Source organism: Glycine soja, chromosome 14 (assembly GCF_004193775.1).
Source record: "Glycine soja cultivar W05 chromosome 14, ASM419377v2, whole genome shotgun sequence".
In the NCBI taxonomy this organism is placed as follows: domain Eukaryota; kingdom Viridiplantae; phylum Streptophyta; class Magnoliopsida; order Fabales; family Fabaceae; genus Glycine; species Glycine soja.
Window position 1 is genome coordinate 16520839 of NC_041015.1, and position 18305 is coordinate 16539143.

Consider the following 18305-nt stretch of genomic DNA (forward strand, 5'->3'; position numbering starts at 1 on the left):
TTCCAAGCTAACTTAATTTAATTCAAAATTAAGAGAAATGCTTATTGGATGATAATAATCGAGTCTAACACCGCTATCATTAGGGACCAAATAGAAGCGTATTTGAAGTTTTATACAAAGGTTCATGAAAAATATGAACAGAGTATAATTAATTGTTTTGTCAAGTGGCAGTGCCAGCTAGTTTTCTCGGAACATTCTTTTATATAAAAGAAATAGCAAGTATTTCGTGCGTGTATTTGAAATAAATTTGGATAAAATGTAAAAATATTTAAAGTTATGAGACAAATGATAAAAAAATCCATTAATTAAATAATTAATACAATTAATTAAGATTTAGTGGGTAAAATTTAAAAGAGAATTATTTTCTTGATACTCCTCACAACCAATCTTGGACCATAACCCAGGCCCCTACATTCTCAAGCACAAAAATGGCCCTAATTCGTAACTAATTCTCTATTATTCAGAAACTAAGCATATAAAAACAAACATCGAATTAGCAAAAATGAGCACCTTTTGCAAATTCACTACTGCTAATACTAACCCTGCTACTATTCATCTGCAAAACACAATTCTCGTCTCGACAATTAACAAAAAAGGGCAGAAAATCTCAAAAAGAAGTGGGAGAAGAAAGAGTACTTCACTTGTAGGTGTGGAGCAATTCTAAGTTTGGCTTCCTCGGAATGCGAAGAAGAAGAGAGGACAAAGCGGTAGCAGGTATTGGTGTTAGAGGCCCACGTTATGTGCACGTTGCACATTTCTTTGTATTTTATTATTTTGGAAAATTTGTTACTTCTGAATCTGGTCCATTTTTCATCCACATTCATCCCATATCTTTGCAAAATATATTTGCAACCACCTTCAGTAACAAATCACGTACCCATCATCTCATGTACTGATAACTTCTTATCTCACGTCTGATAACTTCTTATCTCACGTTCTGATAAGAAGTTGAGAGAGCTCTGTGATGGACAGACTCTATAAATAGGATGGGGTGCTCTCAGTTTTGTATCACCAAACCCACTTCTCTATTCAGAAAAAAAAAAATACACCATCTATTTAGAGTGAGTAAGGGTCTGGAAGAACAAAACTGTCTTTCAGGTTCGTGTGTGAGCCGCTTCCCGTTCGATTTGCAATGGCTGGAGGTACGCTTGTAATTCCTTTTAATTTCCGCTGTTTGATCTAAATATGCTATTTAAATTTATTTGCATGTTTAGATCAGTGTATGTATATTTTTACATTTGGTATCAGAGCCTATTTGTACCTCTGTCTTGCTTATTGGGTCGTTCCTATGTGGAGTTTATTTTCTGAGTATATGGGTGTTATGTTTTAAGCCTCCTTAATTCAAAATAACATCAAAATTAGGAATGATGTGAGTTTTCTAATTTTTCTATGATTTAAAACGTATTTTTGGGTGTCTAAAATGCATATAATGTGTGGGTTTTTCGAAATTGAGGTAATAATATTTTTTTTTTTTTTTACCACTGCTGGAGGTTGAAGACGAAGTCTTGTGGGTTTTGTTTACTGTGTTGGAATTGTTAATATACATTTTAAATTAACAATATTAAACAAAGCACGGCTTAGTCTAGTGGTAGATGTGATGTGTATTATCTCATTGTTCTGGGTTTGAATCTCGTTGTTGCCTTTTGTTGTTTGTTTTCGTTTTAATTAATTAAAAGGAAGTATAAATGAAACGAAAACACCTTATGCTGGTTTCGAACCCTCACCCTACAAGCATGAAAGGACTCCCTTTGCCGCTAAGCTACTGCAATTTAATTGTTTATTAACTGCAGTTCACGTGTATTTATAACTTCTGAAGGATAAATCATTTATGCACAAACTGTTTAAAAATTGTTTGTCTCTTAAGTTATGTTGAACATGCAATATTATGTTAAATACTGGTATGCATTGGATTTAATCCTTTAAAGTTTATTAGATGTTTAATGAATATACGTGCAATGTTATTTTGAATTGGTATACATGTAATTTTTTATGATTCAATATTGAGCACATTTGCATTATTAAGTATGTTTATGCAAGGATTATTTTTAATGTTAAGTGATTAATATAATTTTATTAAATTAGAGAATAGCCACAACATCTTTAATTGAGTAAAATTATATACTAAATTTATAATCACATTAGAAATATTAATTGTGATTAATCATATGTAATGTGATGAAATCTACCCACAGGAATTTTGTTATATTTGTATGATTAATTAGGATAAAATATTAAATTATATTTCTTAATTTACCCACAGGAATTAAGGAAAAGAACATGATTTAATAGTTTTATCATAAAGTTGCATGATGGATCTAATTGAGTAGGACTTTAGCCCACAGGCAAGTTTTGTGTCACTAGATTCATATATTGAGACATGATTTGCATTGGCAAAACATGGCATTTGTTTAGTCTCAAATTTTCTTAATGAGCATGTGTGTTTGTTTGCAGTTTCACAATCTATGAATATTTCTTGTGACCTTCCCATTTTGAAAGGTGATAATTATAAGGTTTGGAAGGAAAGAGTTCTCCTTCATTTGGGCTGGATGGATATTGACTATGCTATAAGGAAGGATGAGCCACCGGCTATTACTGAAACTAGCGAACCTGATGCTGTTGATCTTTATGAAAAGTGGGAGAGATCTAATCGTCTCTCCGTTATGTTCATAAAAACCAACATATCCGCTAGTATCCGGGGTTCAGTTGACCAGTATGATAAGGTCAGAGATCTGTTGAAAGCCATTGATGAACAGTTTACAACCTCTGAGAAGTCACTTGCTAGCACACTCATTATGCAATTCTCTTCCATTAAGCTTACTGGAACGAGAGGTGTGCGTGAACATATCATGCGCTTAAGGGACATAGTGGCTCAATTGAAAACCTTGGAAGTTACCATGTCTGAATCCTTCCTGGTACATTTCATTTTGTGCACCCTACCTCAACAGTATACACCCTTCAAAATCTCCTACAACACACATAAGGATAAATGGTCTATTAATGAATTGATGACCATGTGTGTTCAAGAAGAGGAGAGATTGATAATGGAAGAGGGTGAGAAGGTAAATTTGACTACTTCTAATTCTGGAAAGGATAGGAAGAAGTCTGTAGGCACCAATAAAGGAAAGATTCTGACTCAACCAACAATTAAAAAGGAGTCAAAGTGTTTCTTCTGTAAAAAGAAAGGACACATGAAGAAGGACTGCCCCAAATTTAAAAGTTGGTTTGAGAAGAAAGGTACACCATTTGCCTTTGTTTTTTATGAATCTAATATGATTAATGTGAATCATAATACATGGTGGATTGACTCTGGTTCTACAATCCATGTTTCTAATACCTTGCAGGGTATGGAAAGCCTAAGGAAGCCAGTGGGAAGTGAGCAGTGCATCTACTCAGGGAGTAGGATGAGCTCACATGTAGAGGTCATTGGAACGTGCGTCTTAGTCTTAAGTAGTGGCTTTAAATTACATTTGGAGAAAGTTTTTTATGTTCCTAGTTTCTGTAAAAACTTAATTTCTGTTTCTAAACTTGCACCTTTGGGATTTTATTTTAATTTTACAGACTTTGGTTTTAATTTACTAAATAAATCTGAAATTATTGGTTGTGGTCAATTGGTTGATGGTCTTTATACGATTGAATTGCAAAATGACGCTACTTCTATGCACGTTTCTGTTGGGTTAAAACGATGTATTGTGAATGAAGAATCCTCTATGTTGTGGCACCGGAGATTAGGACATATCTCTATTGAAAGAATCAAGCGATTAGTAAATGAAGGAGTACTTAGTACTTTGGATTTCGCTGATTTTGAGACTTGTGTAGATTGCATTAAGGGTAAGCAAACTAACAAGTCTAAAAAGGGTGCAAAGAGGAGTTCTAATTTATTAGAAATCATACATACAGACATATGTTGTCCAGACATGGATGCAAATAGTCCGAAATACTTCATAACCTTTATAGATGATTATTCACGATATATGTATCTCTACTTACTTCATTCTAAGAATGAAGCTTTAGATGCCTTTAAAGTTTTTAAGGCTGAAGTTGAGAAACAATGTGGAAAACAAATTAAGATCGTGAGATCAGATAGAGGTGGGGAGTACTATGGTAGATACACAGAGGATGGACAAGCACCAGGTTCATTTGCGAAATTTCTTCAAGAACATGGGATTGTTGCCCAATACACTATGCCTGGTTCTCCGGATCAGAATGGTGTGGCAGAACGAAGAAATCGAACCTTATTAGACATGGTGAGAAGCATGAGGAGTAATGTAAAGCTTCCTCAATTTTTGTGGATTGATGCTCTTAAGACGGCTGCGTATATATTAAACCGAGTTCCAACCAAGGCTGTCTCAAAGACACCTTTTGAATTATTCAAGGGTTGGAAACCAAGTTTGCGACATATACGCGTTTGGGGATGCCCGTCTGAAGTAAGAATTTATAATCCACAAGAGAAGAAACTAGACCCTAAGACTATTACTGGGTATTTCATTGGATATGCTGAAAGGTCTAAAGGGTATAGGTTCTATTGTCCATCCCACAACACTAGGATTGTGGAATCAAGGAATGCAAAGTTTCTTGAAAATGACTTGATCAGTGGGAGTGATCAATTTCAGAACATTTCTTCTGAAAGGGATCACTGTGAAGCTGAACCTTCTGGGACAAGTAATAGGTTGGTAGTCATTCCCACCCCTCAAGTTAAAATGGGTGTTAGACAACCAGTGATTGAAGTTCCACAAGCTGTTGAAAGTGATCATGTAGATCGAGTTGTTTGTGAGGAACAACATGATGATATTGAACAAACTGGTGAAGAACCAGTTGAACAAGTTCCTCAGCAAGATGACCAAACAACATTAAGAAGATCTACTAGAATAAAAAAGACAGCAATTCCTAGTGATTATGTAGTGTACCTACAAGAATCAGACTACAACATTGGAGCCGAAAATGATCCTGAGACGTTTTCACAAGCCATGAGTTCTAAGGAATCAAATTTGTGGTATAATGCTATGAGGGATGAGATGGATTCTATGGCATCTAACCAAGTTTGGGATCTCGTTGAGTTGCCTGTTGGTGTAAAAGTCATCGGATGTAGATGGGTCTTCAAAACAAAGAAAGACTCAGAAGGCAACATTGAGAGACATAAGGCAAGACTTGTTGCTAAAGGATTCACTCAAAGAGAAGGAATCGATTACAGAGAGACCTTTTCCCCTGTATCTAAAAAAGACTCTCTTCGAATAATTCTGGCATTAGTAGCTCATTTTGATCTTGAGCTGCATCAAATGGATGTGAAAACGGCGTTCCTGAATGGTGATCTAGAAGAAGAGGTTTACATGAAACAACCTGAGGGATTCTTATCTAGTGTTGGTGAGCACTTAGTCTGCAAGCTTAATAAGTCCATCTATGGATTGAAACAAGCCTCCCGCCAATGGTATTTAAAATTTCATGAGGTCATTTCTTCATTTAGCTTTGAAGAGAATGTCATGGATCACTGTATATACCAGAAGGTCAGTGGGAGTAAGATTTGTTTCCTTGTATTATACGTAGATGACATTCTGCTTGCGACTAATGATAAGGGTATGCTATATGAGGTGAAACAATTTCTCTCAAAGAACTTTGATATGAAGGATATGGGAGAGGCATCTTATGTCATAGGCATAAAGATCCATAGAGAAAGATCTCGAGGCATTTTAGGCTTGTCTCAAGAAACCTATATCAACAAAGTTTTAGAGAGATTTAATATGAAAGATTGTTCACCAAGTGTAGCTCCCATTGTGAAGGGTGACAAACTTGCTTTGAGTCAATGCCCCAAAAATGATTTTGAGCGGGAACACATGAAAAATATTCCATATGCTTCAGCAGTCGGAAGCCTTATGTATGCTCAGGTTTGCACTAGACCTGATATTGCATTCGCTGTTGGAGTTTTGGGAAGATATCAAAGTAATCCAGGTATTGACCACTGGAAAGCTGCAAAGAAAGTGATGAGATATCTTCAAGGAACAAAAGATTACATGCTCATGTACAGACAAACTGATTGTCTGGAAGTGATTGGCTACTCCGACTCAGACTTTGCTGGTTGCGTTGATTCACGAAGATCAACATCTGGTTATATTTTTATGTTAGCCAGTGGAGCTGTATCTTGGAGAAGTGCCAAACAAACCTTGACTGCTACTTCCACTATGGAGGCTGAGTTCGTTTCTTGTTTTGAGGCTACCTCGCATGGTGTATGGTTGAAGAGTTTCATATCTGGCCTTAGAGTTGTGGACTCTATTTCTAGGCCATTAAAGTTGTATTGTGACAACTTTGCTGCAGTGTTTATGGCTAAAAACAACAAAAGTGGAAGTCGAAGTAAGCACATCGACATCAAGTACTTAGCCATAAGAGAACGTGTTAAAGAAAAGAAAGTGGTCATTGAACACGTCAACACTGAGTTAATGATTGCTGATCCTTTAACTAAAGGCATGCCACCAAAGAATTTTAAGGATCATGTAGTACGAATGGGACTTGGTTCCATGATGTAATTTCATTGTACGTACATTTGTTATTTTCAATGAAACTCTTATTCAGTTAGATATTTTCTCATATCGTTTTGTGCACATATTTATTTATTTCGAGAAAAATCATTCGGTTTAGATATAGAATAAACATATGGTTTATTCATTAAGTTGAGAGCTAGTGTTGAGAGACTTGATATATTGTGGTACATGGAAGATACTACTCATCATCAGAGGACCTATCGCCATGACTCATATATTATGTTTCTTGTTATGGTTGATGTTGAGTTAAATGGACCAAGTGGGAGAATGTTAGAGGCCCACGTTATGTGCACGTTGCACATTTCTTTATATTTTATTATTTTGGAAAATTTGTTACTTCTGAATCTGGTCCATTTTCCATCCACATTCATCCCATATCTTTGCAAAATATATTTGCAACCACCTTCAGTAACAAATCACGTACCCATCATCTCATGTACTGATAACTTCTTATCTCACGTCTGATAACTTCCTATCTCACGTTCTGATAACAAGTTGAGAGAGCTCTGTGATGGACAGACTCTATAAATAGGATGGGGTGCTCTCAGTTTTGTATCACCAAACCCACTTCTCTATTCAGAAAAAAAAAAATACACCATCTATTTAGAGTGAGTAAGGGTCTGGAAGAACAAAACTGTCTTTCAGGTTCGTGTGTGAGCCGCTTCCCGTTCGATTTGCAATGGCTGGAGGTACGCTTGTAATTCCTTTTAATTTCCGCTGTTTGATCTAAATATGCTATTTAAATTTATTTGCATGTTTAGATCAGTGTATGTATATTTTTACAGTTGGGGGAACAACTATGGTTGATTCAAGATAATATGTGGTCGAAAACCGCGATTCCGAGGGCGCGCCATTCGTTATCGTGCCCCTCCACGACGTTCGTTAGCACCGCGCTGAGCGCAATCGTGGTTTCCTCCAAAACGGCGTCGTCGTTGGGGACACCGCGCTGCTTTGCGATCATTTTTGCCATGGCGCCGGTGAGGATGTGGCGATTGGAGAGGAGGCCGACGAGACGAGAGGAGGAGGAGGAGGTGGGAGAGGAGGAGGCGGAGGGCGGTACGGAGGTCGGAGGAGTGAGCGGAGGTGGTGCTCGGCGGACGAGCGGTGGAGAGGTGAAAGTGCGGCGGAGCATGGAGGGGAGCAATAGAAGAGTGAATTGGGATTGGGAATGGGAAGGGAAGAGAAGCAAGCAGAGCAGTGAGTGTGGAGAGAAAAAGAGAGAGGAGTGACCGTTGATTTTGAGCTTTGCGGCGTCGCGCAGAATGCGAACCCTAATCAAAAAACCTTTTTTATTTTTTAAAAAATGAAACGGTTTTCTAATCACACCCATAGTAGAAATAAGTCGTCAAATTACCAAAATGCCATTGCATAATGCCTACAAAGACAGTCCTCAAAGACCATCGTAATTATGTTGCTGTTATTTACAAAAATGTCACTGAGAGACAATCTAAAATGATTTCTGGAAACTGCCTTAAAATGTATGTCATAAAAATAACTTTTTTTTAATAGTGAGATGCATTGTGGCATTTCGTGTGATTGAAAATCACACCACAATTAATTAGTTACCGTTGGGGACCACAATTTAGAACCATTAACTTCTTAAGCACTTAATGTACTGCTTTTGTTTAGTTTTGAACAATCAACAAGATCTTATAAATATGTATGTACTCATCTAAATATATGGCCTTTTACAAAGGAGATTGTGTCTTGTATGAATGTATGTATGATTAATCATGAATATGCATATTTTGCCAATGTATGAGTTCTCAAAATCTCATTACTCCATCATTCTTTGTTTTTTTTTTTGTATTTTTTTACTCTGTTCAAACTGCAGCATGCCATGGATTGATGTCTCAATGAACTTCAAAAAGATTCGATTTTAAACCATTTGGATCAGATATGTTATACTAGTACTTTGTTAGAGGGTAATAAATATAGATAAAATAGATTATGTATTAATTTATTGATTTTTATAATAATTATTGTCATATTAATAATAATGTTAAATTAGCCGTAAAATTATTTTATATTATTTGTGTATGATTATTAAACTCGTGAATATATTTTATTTCACCTCTTCTACACATTTTCATTAAAAAAATAATACAAAACATAAAAATCATATTATAATTAGTTTTAGATTTTGTTAAGTATGAATTTGATTTAATCTCAATTTTCGGCAATTGATTTTGTAATCAACGATTGTAGGTATATTTTATCTTTTAAAATGCAGTCTAGAGGAGTCAAATCCAATAAAAAAATTTCATATCTGTTTTTATTTTTAATTATTTAAATTTTCAAGTTTTACCATTTGCATTGAATTAGATGATTTATTAGTATGCCTAACCACGTCAATAACTCAAGTAAACTTAAAGAATGCAACATGCTAAATTAAAAAACATTGAGTTCTTATCCATTGGTCTGTTGAACTGTTTGATTTATTTTCATCCTTATTTACATCACACGAACAATTTTTGTAAAAAATATATGTATATGTTTTTTTTTAAATAAATATATTTGTTAGTTTGACTCACCCATCTCATTTTTACATCTCTGGATGTTTAAAACTGGCAAAAAAAAATTAATTTATCATTTCAATGATAATTTTTTCATTGGATCGGACTAATTGAGGCATCGTATCTGGGCTTCTCCTAATCAAGTTTGGGTGTTGCTAGGCGCACCCAGCATTTTCATATTTTTTTTTCCAATTTTGTCCTTTGTAGTTCATCTGTAAAAGTTTTTTTTTTTATTTTTTTTGAAAAATATATGTGACAAATTAATTTAAAATTAATATCCCAAGCAAGAATCGAACATATAACTTTCAGGTTATTAGCACAACACTCTAACTAACTAAGCTAATGAGCCAATTATATTATAAAATAAATAATGTTATTATACATAACACTAAAATTTCTAATATATATTTAATGCACATGTAAATTTAAATGATAAATTTTGTGACAATTAATTTTGATATAAATCATACGAATTATTTAATCTGTATTTTTTTATAAATAAAAAATATTTACTATTACAAAATTTAATATATATTAAATTTTGTAATAGTAAAAAAATTTAATGCACAAATGAGTAATTTAACATATTAGTAATTTAAAAAAAAAATTTAAGGAATAAAAAAAACAAAAAGCCAATACGGATGAAGTTCATCTGTATAAAGCATACGGATGAAGTTCATCCATATTGGTTTTTTGTTTTTTTTTTTAATTTCTTAAAGTTTTATTTTTTGTAATTATTAATATGTTAAACTACTCATTTGTGTATTAAATTTTTTTACTATTAAAAAATTTAATATATATTAAATTTTGTAATAGTAAATATTTTTTATTTATAAAAAAATATACAAATTAAATAATTCGTATGATTTATATCAAAATTAGTTGTCACAAAATTTATTATTTAAATTTACAAGTGCATTAAATATACATTAGAAATTGTAGTGTTATGTATAGTAACATTATTTATTTTATAATGTAATTGACTCATTAACTTAGTTGGTTAGAGCGTTCTTAGGAGTACATAACAAGGCACACCACACAATGGATATGTCAGGTCACTCTTACTAAATAAAATCATAGGGAGACCAGTCAGGGTCACGCTCTTTTGCGAGAATGTCTCTCCCTCCTGATTGAGGTCCAACCCCTAAAATAATTTTTGCATGCAGCTCATGAATTATATAATACCCACAACCTCACACTCGTGTGTTTAAACACGTTTAACACAATTGCACTACAATTTAACACTGGTTCCTAAATAGGAAACCTATATTTTCTCTTTAACACTGGTTCCTAAATAGGAAACCTACACTTTTTCTGTAGCATTACGCATCAACACTTTTCTCAAGATAACACTAGTTGGGTTATTGTACAATTCACAGCTTACAACACAAGTAATGTCACATCAAGTGTTAACCACACACTTATTTACAACCAAAACTCATTCACAATTTCACATCTCATAATGTCAGAATCCATCATCACATGTTTACACGTATCTCACAAATTAACACATGTTCAACTTTGAACTTATACTCAATCTCAATAACAATACTATAATCTCAAAGCAACATGTTATTCCATAATTCATCACATATTTCATTCATAGACACTGCTCATGAATTATACAATACTCACGACCTCACACTCATGTTTTAAACATGTTCAACACATTGCGCTACAATTTAACATTGGTTCCTAAATAGGAAACCTACACTTTCTCTTAACACTGCGCATAAACATTTTCTCAATATCAACACTGGTCGAGTTATTGTATAATTCACAGCTCACAACATAATTATTATCACATAAGTGTTAAACACACACACTTATTCACAACCAAATATCATGTTCACAATTTAACATCTCATAATGTCACAATCAAGTATCTCATGTTTACATGTATCTCACAAATTGACACATTCCACTTTGTACTACTCGATCTCCATAATAATATTATAATGTCATTATAATAATTTATTACACCTCATAACTCATATACACATCACACAATACTCATATTTGCATGACAAAAACATATATATATATATATATATATATATATATATATATATATATATATATATATATATAGCAAATCAAGCTACATTATTTTTAATCAAGAGAGTTTTTATAACAATTAATTTAATATTACATCAAAAGAAATTACCACTAGGCATTAACCTTACAGCATTCTTTAATTTATTATTTTAGCATTACAATAAATATATACACATAACATGTTGATCATCGTCGTAGAAAAATTAGAACAATATAATAATTCGTATAAAATAAGTCATTGAATAATATTATTTAGAATATAATTCACGTTAATAAAAAGAACTCAATTTTTTTAAGGGTTCACACTCAACACAAGAATACATCAATTTCATAGTAATTTCTCATTGGGACATCAATTGGTTCATCAAACATATATAATTCACAGTTATAATTATAAGGATAAAATAAAAAATTGCGGAAACACCCCAAAACCCATTCCAATTGATACTCTAAGGATTCCTACACATGTTCTCACTAATCCCCAATTGTGAATAACTCATCCCTTACGTCGATGTAGTCGCTCAAGTGTTCTCCATTATCAATTATGGCGTTTCTAGTGCTCTCTAGAGCTCCTCCTCCGATTGCTCTATTAGGGTTCCCAAACGTTAGAGAGAAGGAGAAGGGATTGAAGCCTCCATTTTGTACTGCCTTCGTGAGATTTAGTTCTCTCTCCACGAATATTATTTCATAAGGTGAAGGTTTGCGGAATAGAATCGTGAACCACATATCAAACTTTCACGACAATTCAACGGTTAACGAGTCCGGGATCGTAGTTTTACTGAGACAGTTTTGAGTTTCTGTGAGAAAGAAAAAGTTTCAATAAAAAGGGTTTTTCTCTCAGCTCCGATATGATTTCGTAATTTCCAACGGTGAGAAGGTTCAGAAATGAGTTTCAAACCTAGTGCTCAAAGTTCACGACGATCCAATGGTGAATGAGTTCGAGATCATCGTTTTTCTAAGATAGGTGTGGTGGTATGTGGGAAAAAGATAGGGTTTTTGGAGGAGAAGGGAAAACGAAATTGAGAGGAAGAGAAGGCACAATCAGTGTGAAAACTGATCTAACACGTCTCTATTTATAGTTAAGGTTATTTTTTACTCTATTTATTTATTTTTATTATTTTATAACAAGAAATTTTATTTTCTTCCCTATCAAATGAATAAAAAAAATACCATTTTTATTTTTTCTCAAACCATTATTCTAATTAATAAATTTATTTCTCCTTATTTATTTAATTATAAAAACCTCATCATTTTTCTAAAACTCTATTTATTTATAAATAACAATCCTTTTTAAATTAATTTACGAAAAATGGGATGTTACACCCACTGGTGCTGGTCTTGGTCTCAACTCTTTGTCCCAACAAATCATTCACTATTGGCTTCCACCACACCCACAACAAGAACAACTCCTTCACAACACCACTTTACCACTCACCATTGACCAGGTGCCACCCTTTTTGGTTTCATCATTTGTATTAATACTTGTCGATATATATTCTTAGTTTTCTGGTTATTCTTAATTTTTGTATGTTTTTCTTATTTCAAGTTGTCTCACTGTCTCTATGGAGGCTATTCTTTTGTTCATTTCTTATGCCAGTGTGTGGTATCCCTGTTATGCTTTAATTATGAGTGATTGGCTTGTGTTTCTTAGATATGAGAGACTACCTTGCTTTGGAGAAATGCCAGGAACACCTTCTCACACACATTCCCCTATTGGTTGAAATTTATTAGAAATTCCAAAATTTTGTGGCACCTACATTTTGTCACGATTTTGTAGTTTTTAATAAAATCTTTGTTTTTCATTGACAAATGTTAGTTTGCTGGAATGTTAGTTTTTTTAGCAGAGGAGATCAAACCCGTGACCTTTTCCATCTTCCTTCTCCCTTAACCATCCAACCCATCTTATATCTCTAGTTTTCAATAGATTTTAACCAACTGTAAAGAGTGTTTTAGAAGGATTGAGATAGACATTGTGTTGCTAGCACTCCCTTGCTAAATGTTAATTAATTCAACTAGTTTCTTTGAATTCTGATAATGATTTGTGGATGATCCAAAGTGAATATTGTAGTCCATATATGAACATTTAAGAGACCAAGAGACAGGAGATTGATCACATTTAACTTTGATTATGCCTTTCTTTGAATTTTTTTAAATTTGATGTCTAATTGAGATTAATGGTGTCATGTGATTCATGTATCTGATTTCAACTAGTGGGATAAAACTTTTGTTGTTTTTGTTGTTGCCATCGTCATCGTCATCGTTGTATGTGTTTATTTGAATGAGCGGTAGTTAGTTAACACTTAGGTTTGGAATTCCAAAGGATAAAACCAATAAAAAGAACCCTTTTGATTATCTTGATGTGTGGTTGAAGTAGAAATCCTATGAGAAACTATAGTCTTTCTCATAAAAAAAAGTCTTACGTTTTTTCACCTGAGCAGAACCATGCAACTAATAGTGAGAAGAAGGTCACCTTCACATTGACCAAAGATGAGAGTTTTTACTTCATAGCAGCACATTGGGTTGATCTTCATGGCCTTCTGTACAATGCATTGCCATCAAATGTATTTTTGTGGGGTCATCTTTTTCTCTCTTTCCATTTTGCTGATGATAAGGGTCCAGTCATAGTAAAGGCCAAAGTACTAGAAACTAACAAGGTTGTAGGGATAGTAGGGGATTTGCTTGTTGCAGCAGATGGTTGTCTCTCTTCCATCCACTAAAAATATCTCCCTGATTTTAAACTCAGGTTTGTATTTTAAAATGATAATCTCACCTGGTGGGATAATGCTTTTGTTGTTGTTTGTATTTCAAAATAGAGCTTACATCTACTTTTCTTTATCCTTTTATCTGAACAGATATTCAGGCTGTTGTGCATGGAGAGGGGTTCTTGAGTTTTCAAATGTTGAGAATTCAAAAACCATCACTGGCATCAGAAAGGTATACCCTGATGATAAGGGTCCAGTCATAGTAAAGGCCAAAGTACTAGAAACTAACAAGGTTGTAGGGATAGTAGGGGATTTGCTTGTTGCAGCAGATGGTTGTCTCTCTTCCATCCACTAAAAATATCTCCCTGATTTTAAACTCAGATTTGTATTTTAAAATGATAATCTCACCTGGTGGGATAATGCTTTTGTTGTTGTTTGTATTTCAAAATAGAGCTTACATCTACTTTTCTTTATCCTTTTATCTGAACAGATATTCAGGCTGTTGTGCATGGAGAGGGGTTCTTGAGTTTTCAAATGTTGAGAATTCAAAAACCATCACTGGCATCAGAAAGGTATACCCTGATGATAAGGATCCAGTCATAGTAAAGGCCAAAGTACTAGAAACTAACAAGGTTGTAGGGATAGTAGGGGATTTGCTTGTTGCAGCAGATGGCTGTCTCTCTTCCATCCACTAAAAATATCTCCCTGATTTTAAACTCAGATTTGTATTTTAAAATGATAATCTCACCTGGTGGGATAATGCTTTTGTTGTTGTTTGTATTTCAAAATAGAGCTTACATCTACTTTTCTTTATCCTTTTATCTGAACAGATATTCAGGCTGTTGTGCATGGAGAGGGGTTCTTGAGTTTTCAAATGTTGAGAATTCAAAAACCATCACTGGCATCATAAAGGTATACCCTGATCTAGAAAAATGCTTGTACTTTGACTTGGCCTCTAGCACACATACTGTGTTGTATGAGCTTCAAAACAAGAAGCCAGAGCCTAAAGTTAAGGTAACTTTTTTCCTCTCATCCTATACTTACGAGATACCCTTGATTTATAATAATCCTGAAATGAATTTTTCTGTCATTTTTCTCCTCAAAACATACTCCTAATAAGGTCTATAAACTTTCTAGCATAGTCTCTACTTTGATCTCAAATCTAGTGTGTATTCATGCATCCATTTGTTACCACATCGGCTTGTGTTAATTGTATTTTAACACTTGGGGGCGAAAGTCTTCACTTTTAAGGGAACATCAGTGACAATGAAAGTAAATAGTGACGTGATCCAGAAGATGCACCAAGAAGCAGAAAAAGTTTGGATTCCTGAGTTGGTAAGGGTCATAAAGGAAACAAGTGACCTTTTCTTAAATTTCATATGTGATAGTGATCCCTTAGAATGCGTTTGGATAGAGAATTTTAACTAAGGAAAGTAATTTATTAGAGAATTTAAATTTATTTAATATAAAATTCATTGTTTGGATATTTTTTAATGAAGAATTTAAATTTTTGGAATTTTAAAACATAATTTTAAACTAAAAATGTGGAATTTTAATTTCCTTTTAAAATGTGAGAAATTGGAATTCTCTTCTTGATAGAAGAATCTTCCAAAATGTTCGTGTATTTCCTTTATAACCTTCATCCTCTCTTCCACCTGAAAGTTCCTAAAATCTCGTTCTCGAACTTGCGACTCTTCCCTCACATCAATGATCCTCTTCAAGAAAATGTTTGAGCTCGCAGAGCATCGATCGGGTGCGGATGTAGGAGAATACATAGAATTGCACCCGCCGATCAGGAGAACAGTCGTCGCTGCCTATCACGCAGTGGAGGTGCTCGCTGATGCAGAGGGTCTGGGCCATGCCTTACATGTTAATTGAATGTTGTGGTCGGGTATGATGATGTACAACGTTGTATCTCGGTTCCCTTGTGACTCTCCATATCATGTTGCATCAATATTCTTCTCTTTACATTCATTTTCTTACACCTCACAATTTTTTTTATTCAAACACAAAATTTTGAAAATAAAAAAATTTTAATTGAAATATTTAAAATTTTTATAATTTAAAGTTTCTTAGAATTTTAAATTTTCTCATTCAAACATACTCTTAGAAAAGGTCTTTTAGGTGAATGTGGTATTGGTAGGGGATGTAGCTCACCCTACAACTCCTCACTGCTTTAGAAACACAAACATGTCTATATTGGATGCAGCAGTGCTAGGCAAATGCATAGAGAAATGGGTAGCAGAAAAGCTTGAATCAGCTTTAGAAGAGTATCAGTTCATTAGGCTACCAGTCACTTCCAAGCAAGTTCTGCATGCAAGGCATCTCGGGCGGGGTGAAACAAGGGATTAATTGGGCCAGAGGACTACCAGGAGCTTCTACCAAGGAACACACCCTTTTTTAATGATGTGCCTTTGCCACTTGCTTTAATACCATCTTCCATTTCGCATCTGATTGGATATAGCATTGTGTTTTATTAATGCTTTGAAAATAGATGTCTTACAACCATTCATACAACTGTTTGCACAACCCTTTCCCATAACTGAGAGAACATAATTATTCGTTTGTCTTCTTTTTTTTATTCAAGTCAAAAAAATATTAATAGTAACGAAAAGAAGTTAACGTTGACAATTATTTCAATGACAAATTCGTCCATTTGTGTCATATAGGCTATTTTATTAATGGTGACAAATGAAAGTTAATGATCGAATATATTTGTTACACTTTTTACACTTTTGAAACTAAATTTTACATTTTTATTTTTCAGATACGCATTTGTCAACAAATTATACATGTAAGGACAAAAATGATTATTTTTTTAATTTTAAAAACTAATAGCAATTTTTGAAAATGAAAATCAAACACAATTAATCTAATAACATGTTTTGTTCGAAGTCAATGGTCCATATTTTGTAACAAATCCATGTCCAAATTTGAAAAATAAGGTAAAAGCTAATATTTTTAGCTTTAAATTAACGCCCATGAAGTGGGCTGAACACCCAACCAAACACCCACTAGGTAAATTAATACTTGGATACAAGGGTGGTGGTGTGCCCAAACATGGTTTTCAAATACTATTAGATGATAACTTTTCTTTGATGTGACATCAAAAAACCAACTCAAGTAGAAAATTGTTAACAGTGTCTTGGTAGTTGGTACATTACTTGAAGAGTTCCATTTTTCTATTGCTGACTGATCAGGAAATAAAGCGTAAAAGATAAAACTTTTTTATCTATACCTTACACCTCTTTAACAACACTTATCAAAGAATATTAAAATCTTATAAAATAAACAAATAATTTTAGTGCCCTAGTGCGGGCAGAGGGAAAAAATAATAAGAAAAAGGGGTTTTACTTTAATAAGACAATAATAAATATTAATTAATGCAAACCTTTTCATTGCTATTCCATCAAATTAATTATGGCAACAAGTATAAAAATAATTCTGGCACCAACTCTTTGCCGACAAACTTTAGGGTGTTGCTAGGTGCATCCAGTATTATTGTTGATGCACCCAACAATTTAAGTGAAGTGATAAAAATGCCCTTCACTTGTAGTTTAAAAACCCTATCGTTGCGCGATACTGTTCATGTGCCATTTTCGTACGCCGTCGTCTCCTCTTCCCTCACACTATGCCTTCTACTTCTTGCTTTATCTTCCTTGGTTTCCTCTGTGTCGTCACCGTTGAGTGCTTCTGTTGTCAGCATTAAGGATGTCTCCACTGATCTTTGCCGCTTTTGCCGCCGAGGTGAGCTTCGTGCTCTTCGTTAATGACTGCTACTGGTGGTTGGGCTGTTTCTGGATTCATACGGATCATATGATCCGTATGAGATATATGATCCGTATAACTCATACGGATCCATATGTTAATTTTTTAATTATTAAAAAAATAAAATTTAGTTTTTAATAGAAAAAGTTTTTTTATATAAAAAATGTTATTTTGTTTTTTTTTTAATATGTTTTTTATGAAATATAAATATTTATTTTGTAAATAGTTATTGTTATTTTTTGAAATAATAAATAGTTTATTTTGAATTATTTTTTTAAATAGTTAGTTTATTTGTAATTATAAATATAAAATTTTAATTTTGTTTTAAAAATTATGTTTTTAAATAGTTAGTTTATTTGTTAATTTTTTTTAAAAAAATAGGTATTGTTTGTGTTTTAAATAAAAATAGTTTATATTTTGTTATGTTATAAAATAGTTATTAATTTTAATTGTAAATATACTAATTTTTTACTTTTTATAAATATTTTATGTGTATGAAATATAAATATATTATTTTATTATTTATTTGTAAATAGTTATTGTTTATTAGATAAATAAAAAATAGTTTATTTTGAATTATGTTATTAAATAGTTGTTTATTTTAATTCTAAATATAATGAATTTGTTTTTATTTTAACTATAAAATAAATTTTTTATTTAGGAATGATTGTATTATAATTGATTTAAGTATTGTTTGAATTTTGACAAAAAATATTATGTATGTGGAAATTTGC

At 33.1% G+C, this 18305-nt stretch overlaps 1 protein-coding gene and 1 pseudogene across 1 annotated transcript; both read left to right on the top strand.

The window, feature by feature from the left end:
- Positions 1-2880: 2880 nt before the first annotated feature.
- LOC114383169 (terminal uridylyltransferase 7-like) lies at positions 2881-3608 on the top strand. Its single transcript, XM_028342778.1, has 2 exons — positions 2881-3234; positions 3342-3608. Exons 1-2 carry the CDS (start codon positions 2895-2897, stop codon positions 3374-3376), a joined length of 375 nt encoding a protein of 124 aa, XP_028198579.1. The 5' UTR covers positions 2881-2894; the 3' UTR covers positions 3377-3608.
- An 8037-nt stretch (positions 3609-11645) lies between these two features.
- On the top strand, positions 11646-16283 carry LOC114383876 (annotated as a pseudogene).
- The last annotated feature ends 2022 nt before the right edge of the window (positions 16284-18305 follow it).